The sequence below is a fragment of the Melanotaenia boesemani genome, chromosome 20 (genome assembly GCF_017639745.1).
Source record: "Melanotaenia boesemani isolate fMelBoe1 chromosome 20, fMelBoe1.pri, whole genome shotgun sequence".
Classification (NCBI taxonomy): Eukaryota; Metazoa; Chordata; class Actinopteri; order Atheriniformes; family Melanotaeniidae; genus Melanotaenia; species Melanotaenia boesemani.
Window position 1 is genome coordinate 10560752 of NC_055701.1, and position 17515 is coordinate 10578266.

At 38.2% G+C, this 17515-nt stretch overlaps 1 protein-coding gene across 2 annotated transcripts; it reads right to left on the minus strand.

Moving 5' to 3' along the window:
• Positions 1 to 37: 37 nt before the first annotated feature.
• Positions 38 to 16942, minus strand: LOC121631277 (TOG array regulator of axonemal microtubules protein 1). Of its 2 annotated transcripts, none has more exons than XM_041972074.1 (23): positions 16663 to 16942; positions 14681 to 15858; positions 12971 to 13031; positions 10390 to 10518; positions 9532 to 9789; positions 9141 to 9421; positions 8822 to 9045; positions 8572 to 8672; positions 8322 to 8486; positions 8150 to 8218; positions 7479 to 7633; positions 7216 to 7384; positions 6849 to 7076; positions 5349 to 5472; positions 5152 to 5257; positions 3026 to 3261; positions 2768 to 2926; positions 2315 to 2441; positions 2118 to 2233; positions 1835 to 2018; positions 1477 to 1696; positions 1301 to 1387; positions 38 to 1198 (listed from the first exon to the last, which is right to left on the minus strand). In XM_041972074.1, exons 2-23 carry the CDS (start codon positions 15713 to 15715, stop codon positions 945 to 947), a joined length of 4488 nt encoding a protein of 1495 aa, XP_041828008.1. In that variant the 5' UTR covers positions 15716 to 15858; positions 16663 to 16942; the 3' UTR covers positions 38 to 944. The 2 variants fall into 2 exon arrangements, with proteins under 2 accessions (XP_041828008.1, XP_041828007.1); XM_041972073.1 differs by having other exon boundaries at positions 9532 to 9792; positions 16663 to 16941.
• Positions 16943 to 17515: the final 573 nt, after the last annotated feature.

Consider the following 17515-nt stretch of genomic DNA (forward strand, 5'->3'; position numbering starts at 1 on the left):
AACCTGACTTCCAGCCTTTGAATGAGACACACTGAAGTTAGTTTTAAAGAAATAGAACTGTTTATTCAGATATCTCTTTCCTTTTGTTCACAAACAAGGTCAATATAATTTAACAACAGTTGAGTTAAAAGGCTACTTGAAGACTGGCACTATACTGAGACAGAAACAGACCTGGGCCTTCACTGTTTCTCAGGCAACCACAGAAGTAAAACTCCCTCTTCTTTCATTCAGCTCCTATCAAGCAGGAGTACTGTGAAACCAACTTTGATCTGGGCATCCGCAAACACAAACATATCTAACAAAAATACAAATGGCTTCTATTATGCCAGAGAATTTTGGTCATGCAAAAAAACAGTACCAACTCAGCACATCAATTATATGACCTAAACCTTTACACAACAGATAAATTATAACTGTACCATCATACAGTATACATAAAGATTAAGCTAATACTGTGCAAATACACATTTGAACTGTACAAAAAAGTGTTTTGTACTATTCTTGTTAATTTCATTTGACAAGTCTAAACCTACATTAGACATTTAGAAAAATATCACATCACATCTGATGACACAGCAAAAATATACACCTTTCGGGTCCCTGTCTTCTTCCTCTATATTTTGTGCATTTCAGTTTTACATTCTGCAATAATGTCTATGATTTGTCAACAGTACTTGTGGAGAAAAAAGCAATGGACAATGAGCTACTTCTTCAAAGTGCAAAGAGAGCAAGTTGAGTATAAGACCTGATGTCGGTATGTTACAATGCTTCTGTAGCAGTGGAAATCTCACTGAGATAAGAAAAAGAGTTCCTAATTTTTAAGGACGTTTTTATTGATATGAAAGTGCAGGCACTATAAGAAATGTAGAACATCTCTGTCTTCAAGTAAGGTCCAAGTTAATGTTCACTTCCAACATTTGGTCATGTTTGGATTCTCCTTTACCTTAAGATAAGGTCCTCAAGACCTCATTTAAACTTTTATGGACACTGGCAGGCTGGGAAGCAGCACACTCACTCAGGCTTGGCCCCATCTGGACATAAAGGGCCTGGCACAGGTTGGCTGTAGCACCCCTCACGCTGCCGACCCTGCCATAAATAGTGCCGCTGTGGGTAGAGGTGCCCAGGAGATGCCACAGCAAGGGCAACACTTTCTGCTCCACCACTTGGGGCTTGCGAGGATAGAGCTCTGTCACAAGGCCTGATTATAGAAAATGAAAAAACAAAATGAATTTAGAAGGAATCAGAAGTTGTGGCCAGAACCAGCAGATTATAATATTTAAAAGTGTTAGATCAGATATACCTGCAACTTTTTCTATAAGGTCCACCTTTGCTTTACCACTTAAAAACTGGGCCTTGGTGCAGAAAGGCTGAAGAAGTAGTAAGTTGTCTGTGAAGCCAATAAAAAAAAAAAAATCAAATGGAGGCCATTCTTGATATTCAAATGAACTCTTAATTCCATATGATCAGAATGATTACCAAGATTTAAGATTAGTGCATTAATTGCTCCAATAGCAGCAGAGTAGACGGCATTGTTTTTGGAGTTGAGGTGATTGTCAACGATTGCTGGGACCAGGATGTTGACCACTTGAGACATGTTATCTTTCAACAAGCAGAGGATTTTCGGTAGAGATTCTAGGGCATAAAGGTTGACCTTACTGTTGGACTCCTGCAGTCTGGCTTTAAAGGCATCAAACAACTGAATCACAGAAAAAGGAAAGAGTAAACACTGATGGTCTTTTCACTCTAAACCAGACCTCTATAACGATGACTGGAAATGGACAATGACAATGTAAATATTGATGAGATTTAGAAAAAAATACAAACTATCACTAACCGGGAATATGCTGTTGATGACCATGTTGGGGTTGTGCTGACAATCAGCCACTAGCTGGTCTATGCCCTTGATCCTCTCTCTGAAGTCCTTTGAACCCAGCAGACCTGAGATCTGCTTAATGTATTCAGTTTTGTCTGCAATGCTCTGTGTCTGTGATCTACAGCTGTAGTGGCTATTAGATTCCCTGTAGATTGAAAATGCATCACATGATTCAGTAAAAAATGTAAGGCTAATGCATCACATCTGAAACATCTCTGCTACAGTGTTGGACATCTACACCCACCTGTTGGTCTGGTTGAGTGGCTCTCTGTTGAGAGATGAGGCCCTGACTGTACCACTGCCTGGGAGGGAGCGTCTCCCCCTGGCTGATTGAGTGTCTTGGGGCATTTCACCAAGACCCTAAAAACACAGCAATTTCCAGGTTAGAGTAAAATAACATTTGCAAAGAGGGCGAATCTGATAATTAACACATAGAGAAACCTTTGTCTTGAGAGTGAAGACAGTGTCTCTAACAGTCTGCAGGTCTTTGGTGGGGATATATTTCTCCAGTATTTTATCAAAGTCATGGTGAGATGACAGAGATAGCAGCATTCGCCGTCCAAAGTATCTGTGTGGTTAAGCAGTGTAATGTAAACACTTAAATTATCTTTATCTAGTGTTAAGCAGTGCTGCTTCATTTGGATGTGCTGTCCAAATACCAAGCCACAGAAAATAAATCATGACAGCCTTGTGTACAATTTTAATTCTTATGTACATCACAATTTACATATACAGAACAACAAATGCCTTTTAATTAAAATGCAAACACAACAAAACACACACACATATACAAAACAAAAAAAACAAGTACACTCAATAGCTTCTAAGAGATTGAGAGTCATTTGTTAAGATTTTTTCTTCAAATTTTAAGAAAACAAAAATGCTTTTACATACCTGGCTTCCTGTGAGGAGTCTTGTGACAGTTTGGTGACTGCAGGTAAAATTCTTTCAGTAAGATCTTTACCCCCAGACAGGAGGCGTGCTGCACCAACCTTCTCCACAAGATTAGCCAGATGCTGAGCTGTGCATTTCCTTACCACAGGGTTAAGGTGGCTATCAGCAAAGGAGAAAATAATTCAGCAATGAAATATTTGGTGTGTAGATTTAATGAATGTTCAGAATAGTTCTGGAGTAACAACAATGTAATCTAACCTCAGCCCTCCTGTTAGCAAAGCACTGATGCTGCGAGCTGGAGTGCAGTGCTGCACCATGCAGTCCAGTGCTGCATCCACATCCTGCCTGATGAAGGCATTACTCTCTCCACCCTTCTGCAGTAAAGCTTTAACTGTTCCCTCTAGCTCCTGGTCCATTGCCCTCTGCAAGTGTGTGTACAGGTCACCCAGTGTACACACTGCCACCCTGGAGACACCTGACCGCAGGTTCTTCACCTAAATAAAACATTAACTTCGTTGATTTATGGAGAGATAAAGTTATTTAAGTACAAAGCAACAAGACAAAGATATTAAAGATATCTCAGAAAAAAGGAACTGTAGTTTTTCATGACCCGTTCAAGCAAGATTTCTGGCTGAGGACCCATATTGTTCATGCCCAGATAATAGAGCTGAGTTAAAAAAAAATTTGATCAATCGATTAGAATCAATTAAATTTAGTTAAACCAATATTGATTCATAAAACTCTGAAGTCGATCGATTTTTATACTTTTCTTTCCTGATGGCAGGCGTGACCCTTCTCTCGTGTGACTTTCCAATGCCAAATTCCAACTTTTAAAAAAGCACTCACAATAACTTTGTTTCCGGACACCAGATGCTAAAAATTCTAAATGTAAGACTGGAAAACTATTAGAAACTTCATAAATAAGGTTGATAAATGTTTTTCAGTGGATCATGTTCACAGCTGTGACAAAGCACACACATGCCCAAAATCAGGCTCTCTCACCAAGATAATGCAAAATTTGATTTTTTTAATTAACCATGGGATTACAATTATCTGTGAACGATTTAGGAGCTTATTACTCTCACATTAGCAGCTAACGCTAAGAAGAACCTGAGCTTCTGCTCGGAAGAAGAAAATAACAGCAAGTGACGTCACCACGCACATACGTACTCAGAAAAAAATCTGATAATGGACTGATAAATGCAAACAACAATCTTTCTAATATATTATTTCAGAGGTGCATGAAGATGAGTCAGATCAGATTATTACAATTATGTGATGACTCCCAGATACCTGATTTTGATGGTCATGTAAACAGGCTTAGTCCGTGTATCATTTGTTCATTTAACATTCAATTTTAAAAATATATTATTTTGGAAATCTTACACAAAATAATAAAATCAGGCTGTTTTTGCACTTTTTATTTGAAATTAAGACATGAAAAATTAAACTAGAAAAAGAAAATAGTTTTTTTTTTTGTCTCAAAACTGTTTTCAAGACCTGTTATTCCCTCACTGTAGCCTAGACCAATTAAGCTGATTCATCAAGTTCAACTGGACTTTACTAGTAGCCCTACCTTATGGTACCAGACGGGCCTGTCAGTTTAGAAACAACGTACGGTGGTATTACCATGTCATGACAAAGTGCCATTAACATATCTTATATTAAAAACAGCCTGATTTTAGTTTCTTTGTTTCAGATTTCTAAAAGAATAATGAAAAACAAGCTGCTTATTTCCTTTTTGATGTTCAATTTTTTAATGGACATTAAATGCACAAATGATACACGGACCGGGCTCAGTGTTTTGTCTTTATTACTCAGGAAAAATGGGTGTTCTTACATAAATATCTGTAAACCAGTCAATATAGAATCGAATTTAATAAAAATCAAATCAGGCTGTTCTGCACCGAATCGATTCTCAGCCCTACCAAAAAATATTAAAACAGCTTTGGCTTTTATTTCACATTTCTTCTTTTTAAGTGTATTCAGAGACTGAGTAATAATAAGTATTTTTGAGAAGTTTTAAGTGTTCCAGAAAAGTTAAAGTTTATCAGCATGAGATAAGATTTGGATATATTTTACCAACTCTAACAGCAAAGTTTTATTATTTTGCATCTTGGCCAGGAACAGAGAAGGGTACCTAACTTTACAATATGCCTGAAAAAGATATGTATAGTTAACAATGAACTTGTTAGCATCCAACGCTGAAATCAAAGCCTGGGTCGACATGCCCAGGAAATTTTTTTTCCCTCAATTTTCATACTAGCAAAGACTTCTGTTGAGAATTTGTAGAACTACGTAGACAATAAAGTAAAGTAGTTTCCAAAATGACTTATTAAAAGCAGAGTAAGACACTATAAGTAAGACATGAAAATTTATATTACCTCTTCAATGAGAGAAAGACAAACATCATGAAGTTTGCTTTGAAGTGTGTCTGAGTGGTAGTTGGCCAAAGAGCGTAGAAACATTAGACCCTCAATCTTTTTCTCCCTGAAGAAGAAAAAACAAAGAAAAAGAAATGAGTAAATGGACCTTAGATGTGAGCATTAGTAGAAAGAATATAAATGACAGTGTTCCTCACCAGTCTTCCGAGCTCAGTAGCTTGAAACTCTGTGTGAGTGCCAGGTCGGGCTTTGAAAATGGACACAGCTCTGGGGGTTCTGAGAGATTCTTCTTGTGGCTCACAGTACAATGGGACAGCTCATCTAAATCATCCATTAGACAGCACAAAACACACAGATTCAGTCTCATGTTGCATCTCTATCTGTCTGAAAGCAAGCAGTTAGTGTGGGTGGCGGTGCATTAACAGTATGCTGTCAAAACAAAGCATGGTGGCACACCACCAGAAAACAAACATCTTATTCAACCATGATCTTTTGGTGCCAGCAGTCTAATTAATGTTCCAACATTTTCTATAAACAAAAGACTGTTAAAGTGCTGTTTCATCTATTTATGATTCAGCAGGACTTTGCTTAATCACTGTTAGTGACAAAGAAAGAGTAGCACAATGCAACATGGAGATTCACGATGACATATTCGGACACGTAACAGATCAGTAACTCTGACATCTCCTGCAACATTCAGTGACATCAGGGTTTCTGTTAAATGTAAATTGTGGAGCAGCAAAAAAAAAGCTGCCGTGCCTTCAGAGATTTATGATTTTTCCTTTTAGACATTACAAATGTAAATGATATTTGTATGAATGGCTCCATATTAACAAAGTCAATAATTGTGCACATTAACGGGCCATAATAACAATGTGAAATTGTACTCAGGAAATGTGACACTGCACTTCTAATAACTTAATTTGGAAAAACAAACTAGTCTCAACTACCTGTCCGGTTCTACAAGGGCTCGCTCAAGAGTGGCAACAAAGAGGTGATAGGTCGGAGTAATTGTCACGCACTCCTCGAGAAGTTATCACTTCTGTAACACCAAGGAAAAAGTTTGTTTTCCAGTCAATTCATACTTCACAACAGGCTTTGTCCAGAGCGGTAATTACTGGTCCTGTGTCTTTATGTGCAATAAACAGTTGACCCGGTTATTTCATATTTAGCCGGAAACTTCGTCCATGGCAGGGCAGAGTTGTGCACGTGGTGTTGTCCGTGTCTTTAAATGCCAATTGTGACGTATACATTTTCATACTTTCTCAGCACCCTGATTAGCGGTTCATTAAATTAGTCTCATAAAAAGACAAGTGAGGGAGAGAAAAGTGGAAGGGCAAAGCAGGAGAGTGTGGCAGGAGAGCGCAGCAGAGCCCTGAGCTCTTCAGAATCAGAATAAGATGTACTTTATTCATCCTAGACTGGGAAATTTCCAGCAACATTACATCAACATTAAATAATGAGGAAAAAAGGAGTAAAGTTAAACTGTAAGATGCAAAAATACTACATAAAAAGACACACTTAACAAATATCCAGATGAAAAATAGAAAAGAGAAATATTACTATGACAATACACAGCTACATTACATGTTTGTCTTAAATAACATGCCTTTGCCTCAAATAAATGATCTATTTATAAAAGTTTTTAAAAATCCTGGAGGAAACCCTGGACATCTATGAAGTCTTGGGTCACTTACCTGAACTGTGGGAAAGCGAGGGCCGGGTTCTGCTGAGACTAGGTGCCCTTCGAAGACGGGAAACACTTTTTGGATTAGGGGGAACTGTTGGAGGGCTTGGGTGGTGGGGTGGAGTGAAGCACTTGACTGGACTTTGGGGTCCTAGTAGACTGGTGGGACTAATGGGGGACTCATCACAGAGAGGGTCTGCTTTGGTAGATGTCAACATGCTGCCATTTAGATGCAGATCTACAACAGAGAAGATCAACATTTTAAATCCATCTGCAAATATTATAAACCAGAGGTCAACCTTAAAATAATCAGAATTGCAGCAGTTTTAAGGAATAAAGAAGATTTTTTGATTTAAGCTTCTAAAACTTTCTCTTGCCTTTGATGATTAATTCTCTGTTCTCCTCTGTGGATGAATCAGATAGCATCTGTCTGACACGGTGGCGAATTTTGTCTTTTGTTTGGTCTTGACTTAAATGATCCTCTAGTTGATCCAGATGCTGCAGCCGTGTTTTATGCCGGCCCAACCTCACATTCCTCACCCTCTCCTGCACATGTATTAGAACACACCAGGTGACACTTTGGAAACTGGAACCTTTCTATTAAGTACTACGAAGCAACAGTGGACAAAGCGTGACTAACTTTAGCCTCATCAGGTCGTGTGCTGTCATCACTGTCTAAGTGACTGCTGTAGATGCCTGCTGAGGGATCAGTTGGAGGCTTGGCTGCCAAATCACCCCGCTCAAGTGTCCGACTGACTCCTGGATGGTTGGAGGATGTTGGAGTGCCAAACATGCCTAAAAAGCAGGAGGATGATATCTGATATAAATAAAAATAATTCTGAGGTAACTTGAATCTCTTGAGTGGAAAGGTAGACACAACAGGCTGAATTACTGCATGCAAAAAATAAATAAATAAATAAATAAAAGGATGCATTTAATTGTCTAAGGAGGCCATATTACGCTTTCTTGTAATGTTACATTAGTCAACCAATTAGAGGAGATTTGGTCTCTTGGAAGGGGTCTATAAAGAAGCAGAAGTTATTTAAACATAATTTCAAAGAAAAAATGCTGCAGCAAGAAAAAAAAAATATTTTTTTTAACATTAAAATGGTATTAAAGCATTGTAGACTCCCAAAGAAACTTCTGAACCTGTAAAATGAGGATTATATGGGTACTTCAAAGATTAAGTGTTATCTTAACGGGCAAATTGTATTTGTATTCAAGAGTTTAACCAGAAAATGAGGACTATAAAAAAGGCTTTGTGCAATCAAATAGTGAGTTATGGCCTTAACTAATCTGGAGAAGACTAACCTCTTCCAATTACTCCTTCAGGCATATCTGTGCCTGGTGAATTTCTACTGCTGCTGTGACTCTGGGATCCTAAAAACAAAAAAACAAAACAAAACAGAATGGTGACTCATTGAATTACCATTAACTACATACAAAGTTAATGCAATGTAATTGTTTGTCAGTGCTCACTGACCTTTGGCAAGCTTCAAAGCTCTGACTGAGTCATGGAGAGCAGGTTTGACCAGAGGAGGGGATGGACCTGTTCTCTCTTCATCAGTTTTGATTGTTCCATTGGAATAAGAGACTCTCTGACCAACAATACCCACCTCTGGCGATAATTCATTTCTCTGAGTTGTTACTAGAAAAAAAGAAAAAAAAATGAGATGCTACTTAAATTTAAAAACTTAAGACAAAACCACTGAATTCCTTTTATCCTTTTATACATTGAAGACTGATGAAGTCCATGGACATAGAAGTCCTCAGTTTTGCTGAAGGTGTTCTTGAAATATGAGGTTTCATTACAAAAGAGGCAGAATTTCTGGGACTGTTGAGAGAAGGGAGAAATTATTGTTTAAAACTGCATAGTGATGTTTAAAATGTCAGCAAAAAATTCAACAAATTTCTGACAACATTTACTAAGTGACTAATTAATCATAAAATAATAAATAAAGAAATGAAAATGGTGTCCCTGACCTGGTTTTGATGCCATTGAAGCTGCAGTTGGCAGCTGAGCGCAGACTGGAAAGCCCACTCTCACTGGCTGAGCTGGTAAGTACTGGAGAGGTGTGCAATGGTGAATCTAGACCCAGGTCCACCCTCACAGCTGAGTCAGGGCTGTCTGGATCTGGACTGCTTTGGCTCACTTTGGCCCTCTTTTTGGCAGCGCTGTTACGCAATGAGCGCAGAGAACTCAGCATCTGTTAGCAACATGCCATATAACATATACAAGTATGAGAAGAAAACCCACCACTTAACTTTAAGAACATGGACTAAAAGGGCCATGTTTTCTGACCTCCTGCATGTCCAGGGGATCATCCCCCTGAAGATCTTGCCAGGCACTGATGTCATCTGGGTCCTGATTAGTTTTATTTTCTACATGATGGTTCTGAGGAGTGTCTGAGGCATTCGATCTCTGGCCATTGTGTGAATGCACCTGTTCTGCAGGAGGGGCTTCTAGTGAGCTAGAGAAGGTTGCTCTGGTGTTGCTCAGAGCCCGCCGGAACGACGAGGTGGAAGAGGAACTAACAAGGGAAGCACGAAGAGGCCTGGGAGAGCGCCTGATAGAGACTTCTCCTAGGGAAAGAAAAGAAGACAATACCCAATTCAGAGCAAAGACCTGAATGTTTTTTTTTCACTCCACAGACAAACCAGTCACATATAGACTTTTTTTTATGCTAACTTACCTTTTGCTGTGCCTCCTGTCTCTCTCCAGGGGCTGGATTCTCGCTGATGAGGATTCTCTCTCTTGTTGGGCCAGGTGTTGGACATAGAGAGGGAGGAGTCTGCATGACGGCGTGACAGTGTTGGAGTAAACATACTCACTGGTTGTGTAGCCAGTGGGTAGGAGGGCAGAAGGAAAGAGCCGGGTGTGGCAGGGTTTGAAGGGAGGGAAAAAGTTCGTTCAACACTGGGGTTCCTTGAGAGTATACGTCCTTTGGGTGCTACTGTAAGACATTGCATTAACACATCAAACACAGAAATATAATGTGGTGCTTCTGATTCATCTGAGTTTTGAGTCATTTAAGTTCTGATTCTGATTACTCTGCACTAATAAAACCTTCTAAAAAATACTTCCAGAACAGGTACAATTTGACTGATGGCTGGGCAGCTTCTTTCATCTCAGTCACACTAGTCTGCCCATCACAGTTTTACTTGGAGGCACTAAACATAACATTAAAGCAAGTCCACCATTTTCTGTTCAGTCTATAAACATTAACGTGCCAGACTAACCAGGCATGAAAGATCTACCTGATGCTGTGATAAATAGTACATGTCATATCATAAGGAAATCCAACAACTTGACTTATTGGTGTGTCTTTAAATATATTGGATGTTTACAGACACAAAACACACTCTTAATAATAACTAAATAGACACATATAGATAAGGGTGTCTGTTTCTACAACTACTTGTAAAATGACATAGTTAACTTTTTAGCTTGTCTTTAAATTAAACTGAGGAACTACTCATGCTCATTCTATCTTCATCTATTTAGACAAATGTTTATAATGATTGGTGCTTCTCAGATCATGGCCTCTTACCAGCATCTGGGTCAGAAAGGTTAATGGTTTTATAGATATCGGTATCTAAGTTGAGGCTTCCACTTCTTCTGAGATGAGTGGGAGACTCCCGTCTTCTGGAGGATTGGGGCTTCTGTGGCTCTGCAGAACCTAGATAGAAAGTGCATTTATATTTTTTTTTTTTATCATTTTCACTCAAAAAAAAAAGACTGCAGAGATGACTCACTAAACTTATTCATCCAACATGAGTAATAGTGGGCTTTAGATTAGACTAATTTCTCTCAGACAGAGAAATGCCTCTCTGTTTAAGGAGTCAAGTTCTATTATGAGCTTCCATCTTTTAAACAACTATCCAATACCAAAGTATCCAATTTGTGTATTTCATCTGATGTTATCATCACACATTTCAAATTGTTCAACGGTATCGCTATACTTGCAATCTTTACCTAATACATGATTATAATGCCTGAACAAACACTTTAAGCTGAACCATCTTTAAGCTGCGAAAACAGAGCTTAATTTAAACCTTTTAGATATCTGAGATTCCTTTCTTAACTGGATGAATATCACTGATAAACTGCAGTGGAAAATTCACAGATGACTGCATGCTGCAGGCACATAAGCACGGAAAGTTTTAGTCGACCATACAATTCAGTTTTTAAGGTCTGGTGCATAACACTGCATTTAACCCTTGTGTAATATATGAGATACTCAACAACTTTGACTGTGTTAATGCTAGTAAAACAAAATTTTGCAATGATTTCAGTTTTTAAACTGAAGATCTTTGTACCAAGGGTAAAAAGTGCTGTATTTTCTGAAAGGGTGCACAAGGGTTAAACTTTTGATACATCTATTATACTGGTACTCTTTATTTGAGGATTATCACCATCTGTCTTAATTAAATAAAGCAAAACCATAGTATTGGAGTCTAATTCTTGTCACTCAGAGTCCAAAACAAACTGATCAAGGAAATAAAATTCAACAAAATTCAAGAAAAAACCAAATTAAATATTAATATATTATAATATAATAATATATTCTAAAATATTACTGTGCAAATTCTGGTTACTTCATTGCAATACTGAGCATCTTCTCACTGCTGCTCATTTCCAGGCTGAAGAGTAGTCAGATTAGCAAGCAAATAATCTTTAAACTGGTGGAACTGACAGCCTGCAGTAGCAGTAAAACCACATGCTTTATCTCAACTAAAGAATTCCTTGCCACTGGTATTCATTTTCTTTTTGCAGCATAAGTCCCTTTCAGACACACACTGCTTTCTGGGCATGACAAGAGCGTCATGCGTGAATTACTCCTAGTGGTTTTCAGTAAAATTCTGGGACAATGATCTGATGAGGCAGAGACTAAAAACATATTACTTTCAACACGACACAAGTTTGACCTCACATTACTGAGCAGACACACAGCAGTGGTGAGGTAATTAGCCATGTGACCATCTGTTTTGAGAAATCCAACAGGTCACAACACTAAATAAATAAATAGCCCAACTGCAGCACTGTTTTTTCTTCCTCAGAATCTGAAGCAAATGAACAGAAAAGTTTTAACTCTACATAAAGCTACTCCTCTCTATCTTACACTAGATATGTTTCATGTTGGCAGTCCACCATAGTTTCATTTTCACACAACGCTACATGCTTGTAAGCATGATATGATATGAACAGTTTTGTGTGGAACAGAATATCTTTTACACACTTGATAGTGGAGTAAACATAACTTTTTCCTTGATTTAATAACAACTACACTGTTATTGTAGTACAATTTAAGCCTAAAAGTATAACACCAACTCTTCTTTTACATGTAGAAAAGGGATGTTTCTGCTGCATCAATCAACCACCAATGAGCAAAATATGTTTCTCACAACCAGAGAACCTTTGGCAGATTAATATAAACTGTTATCGTCACGACTTGTTGTGTGTACACTATGACTCTATCAGGACTGTTACGTTACGGTGCATTTTATGCACTGTCCAATCCTGTGCAAATCACAAATATCCACATGTATGTTCCTCTCTTCACTTCCAAAAGCATGTCTGAATTAACGGTAAGGGACATTAAGAGACCAGTGACTGCTGTGTGACTGATTGAATGGCATCACTTTAATAGTCTAAGTAAGCCTTTAATGTTGTATATCTTTGGTGTGTGAAACGCTAAAGATTCATGATTGGAAGCTACTTATTGAATATATCAGGGAACAATCATTTCATTTACTAAATGCAGAGTTTTTGACAATGAACAAAAGCAGCAATACCAGGTAAAATTTTAAGAGTCTGAAGGGAGTGTTTTTATATAGCTCAATATGTCCCTATGTTACAGACAGACAAGCATTTAGAAAACTTTACAGTTAGTGAATGGTATGGCGGTATGGTTTTCTCTGGCGTGATATGAGACTGGTATGCCACTTATCTGGCAAGCAGCTTGTATCCGTGTTCATCTCAAAGCTTTTAGTGGCATGTGCAACAGTGACTCCTTTGAGTCAGTGTGCTAATCCAACTTAAAGCTGCTCTAAATTGAGCTGAAGTTGAACATGACAACCAGTCAACTGTACTAGACACATCACAGTGCTGATAAAAGTCCTGAAACTTACTGAAACTGGGTATGTAGGTATCTCCCTTCCTGGCAAGAGTCATGAGATCCTCACTTGTCTCCTATAAAAGAGCAGAAAGATATTTCTTTTAACAGTAGCAACAACAACAGGTCAAGTTCAAGTAACTCACTTAAAACAATCCTGAAACATAACAAGAGCCTTAGTGTAATTCCATCCATGAGCCTGAACAAAGGAATGTAGCGGATATGTAGCTCAGATAAGAGACTGCGCTATATGTGGGTATGTCTTTGGATCCTGTAAAAGAGCATATTCATCTATAATCTCCGTTTAAATTTTATTATCAAAGTAAACCCTTTGTCAAAAACTGTAAAAAGAAGAAGCAAAGACACAACGATGAGAGATTTTTACATTACTGCATGTCTTTGTCTTTAAGATGAGCCAGTATGGCTGGTGTTGGTCGCACAGCCTGTGATCTGATCAACACTCTCTAGAGAATGTGTGTGATTGCAATCAACAGCAGAGCATTAAACAAGCCATGTTTTACAAACATGACCCTGTGAAACTACCAATTATGTTTCACAGCCCCTTCACTAAATGTGCTATGTGTTAATGGGGTTGCTGGGAAACAATAAACCGTTGTCAACAGAAGGTCTCTGAACTGAAAACTGTTCCCGTAACAATATGTGATTGATTAATACCTAATAAAGCTAAACAACATATCACAACACAGACGTTAAGAATAAGACTGACAGCTGTTTTATTATTTGTTAGCTGACAAAATATATTTAAACCAATGTGGTAGACTGATTGCATTTGTTAAAAAGTTTTTTTTCCAAAGCAGGTCCTGCTCATTTTTGCAGCAACAGTGACTGTGCATGAAAGTGAGTCATCTAATGTATTTTCTCCAGGTACAGTCAGTGATTATGACTATATTTATTCCTCTTTACGTATCCAAATGTTTATTAAAAAAAAGAAAAAAAAAGATGGGGGTCACATATTTAATGACAAAGTGCTAGTGTAACACTGAAATAAATTATTTCCAAAAAGAGGTAAATGTGTTTGCATACACCATTGTGACTCATACCCACAAACACAAGATTAACAAAAAGATACAGCCCTCCCTCTCTATCACTATCTATACTGCATCATGAGAAATAGAAGCTATATTTAGTTTTTTTAGCCTCAAACCGTCTCTAGAGAAAGTGCAACTGAATTTCCTCAGTCTTCTGGAATGTTGCTTTGGGTGTAACTCACGTTATTAAAACACTAAAAATACACAATTCTGACAACGGAAACAACATGAAACCACCATACTTATTCCACTGAATTAAAAATTATTCTCTCTGTGAACTACACAAGACTGAAAAGAGGCAGAAAAAGAAAGCACAAGGAAAGAACTACTCCTATCATGCTCTTTGCCTCTGAAATCCATGGTAATCTCTAAGTAATTATCAAAAGCATTCAGATGCTCCTAAACGCTTTGCATAGGCAGCAAACAAATAACTGATTAGTCCTAATAGCTTGTTAGTATTTTAAAGCCCATCCAACAAAAAAGGCAGGCATAGCCATTACAAACTAATTTATGTCATCACTAAAAATTAAAAGGACAAAAATGAACAATTATTTGTGTAAATAATGTTTTTTTTCTTTTTTACAATCTATCATAAAGCTATCATAACATGTCAAACTCATCCAAATGACTTAAATATTTTAGGTAGATTAGTGAGAAAATTGCAAGTCAGGTCTCACCCGTTCAGAACATTTTCCATTCGGTGTATTGTACTGCTGCTGCTCGTTCTCAGTGGATGAAAAGCCTGACATCTCCCAGGGTAGTTTGTTCTTCCCTTTGCCCGCGCTGACAATCCTCCTTTGAAGTGGAAGGTCTTCAGTGAGGGATCCTAAGCTTCCATAGCCATATAATCTGTCACAGTCTGGCTCAGCTCTGTAGCTCCTGGCACTGCTTATCCGGCCTCCGTTCATAACCCAGTCAAGATCAGCCCCAGAACCATACTGTCCCAGGGACCATTGTCCAGGTTTAGGTACCACCAAACCATACTCCACTACCCCCTCTGAGGTCACTTTTGGAAGGATGTGTCTGGCTCGTCTTGCCTGTACAGCTGCCATCAGACCCTCTGCATCCTCGTTCAGCTCAACCATGTCCACAGCTTTCATTAGAGGCTGCTTTTTCCCGGTGTCAAGGCAATAGTCAAAAACAACAAACAACTCAAGAGCAGCGTGCCGGACCCTCCTTTTGCTGTCTGCCAAGTATGGTGCAACTTCAAAACAAAGCTTGGGGATGTTGAAATATTTCCTTGGATGAGTGAGGATAGCTGCCATAATTATGTTAAGGACATCTTCACGAACTCTAGAATTCTTGTGTTTCAAGTTGCCAATTACAAGATCTAATACTTGCTGCGGTACAACAATTTTCATCAGCTGCTGAAACACATTAAGATATTCATTCCTGGTGACTGTGCGAGTGTCTCCTAAAGCTTTGAGAGCCACAAAAACTATATGTTTGAAATATTTCTCAACATCTTTTTCCAGCTTCTGAATGAGTAAGTTTAAAACTTGTAAGGTACCATATAGCACCTTGAAATTACTGTCATCTAGAAGTCGAGGTAGAAAATTTATGAACTCCTCAATGCTTCCAGATGGGATTGATTTAATTTCCACTTCTGAAAGGATTTGTTTCAGCTCTTCCACCCCACTTGTGCGATTCTGGTAATTCCTTAGGTCCAGAAGCTGCTCAAGTAACTCCTGGGAGATCAAACCAGGTATCATTATTGGTGGTCTTTTTGTATGGTCAAATTAGAGAATTCAAAGGTGACAACATTATCCAGTGAGGACAAAAATGTTCCTCCTTGTTACTTTGTGCTTTCATGCTGAGCAGCTGATGAAGAAAATTTGTAGTCCTGAATGTCAAGCTGTAAACGCAAAACAGAAAATAAACAATTTGTATACAGGATTGACTTAAGAGGCCCCTGAAGTGCAAAATATGACCCAACATGACAACAAAACACTTAAAAAGTCAGAAAACAGAATAACAAAACAGAATTAATAATACCAAAAAAAAGCAGTCTGTTCTTTTCATTCTTTTTTAAATCAATGTGTTTTTTGCATTTTTGTTGTATTCTTTTGAGGGAAGAATACAACAAATACAACAAGCCCAATACAACAAGCTTTTTATGCCTTTTTTTTATTTATTTTTTTATTAATGTTTCCTGAAATACTTTGGTGTTTCATGATGTGTTTCCAAATGTCGTATAGTTTAAAACGTATTTTTGTTGTTTGCACCCCGTATCAACAATCTGATAGTAATGTCCTTACAAGTGACAGTATAGAATTATACAGTGTAAGGGAAAGCGGATATTACCACTCATTCACATCATGTCAGATTACCGTGATACGGGTGGTTAGGGCATGAACACAACCACTTGTGGCTGTCGGGCACAGCGATAACAAGCAATTATGCTTTACAATTTTCATTAACATATAGAAGACTCTTAAGTGTCTCTTTAGTCTTTTACAGATTTAAGTGAAGTAGTACAGTCAATGTGTCTACAGTCCATCTTTGACTTCACGTTACCGTTAAGCAGCCCAATTAAAGCGTAGCTACATTGCTAACTGCAACACCGCTGAAACGGTGCTAAGCTAACTCGCTACTCCGCTAAATTTAACCGTGTTAGGTGCTGACTGTCTGTGCTAACAAAGTTAGAAAGAAAACAGACCTTGCATATTCCCTGGTCCTCTTCGACGGCCGTGAGCGAAACTATCTGCTGTTACGTCGTTCAAATGTCCATGTCATGCTGCAGCAACTACTGTTCTGTCTACAAGTGCAGGCATTTCTTCTTTTAGCTGGCGTCTGAAGTGTTCAATGTTTAGAAGCTATAGAGGTATTTACCCCCGAAAGGAGCTCATACACACACATACACACACCGCGGCTGCAAAATGGCGAATACATGTCTCAAACTGAGTGCTTCCATGGTGACGCGAGTTCCAGGCTCCAACAGGCGGCATCACATCGTCATCTTTACTGAGCAGCATGAATAATGAGCTGAGCAAACTTGACACTAAACATAAGACTTTTCATTTAACGCTTTTATTTATAAGTATAATTTTATTTGCATCTTACCACTGAAAACGCGCAAAAAAATAAACAAACCAACAAAGACACATTTACAAAAGTTAATTATGTCAAATGAAGCATGTCATAGCAACCAAAAGAATTAATATATATATATATATATATATATATATATATATATATTGCACTCATGAAAAACACACCAAGCTTTCTCTACCAGTGTCAAACAACTAATTCTGCTATTGATTCTTGTTTTGAAGTTTTTCCTTCCAGTTTCTGCTCAAAGCATTGAGTTAACGTAATGCGGCCTGTGACATGGTGCCCCTTCAAGCTGGTTTTCCACAAAACCAAGTTGCACCATTATTTGGAGTGAGCTCCAGTGAGCTTCAGTATCATCCAGTATCATCTCCAAATTGTAGGTGAAGTTCAATCCAGAGCAGACTACACACAGTCAATCTCTGGTGTCATAGACCTTCCATTACTGGCCTTCACTGTCA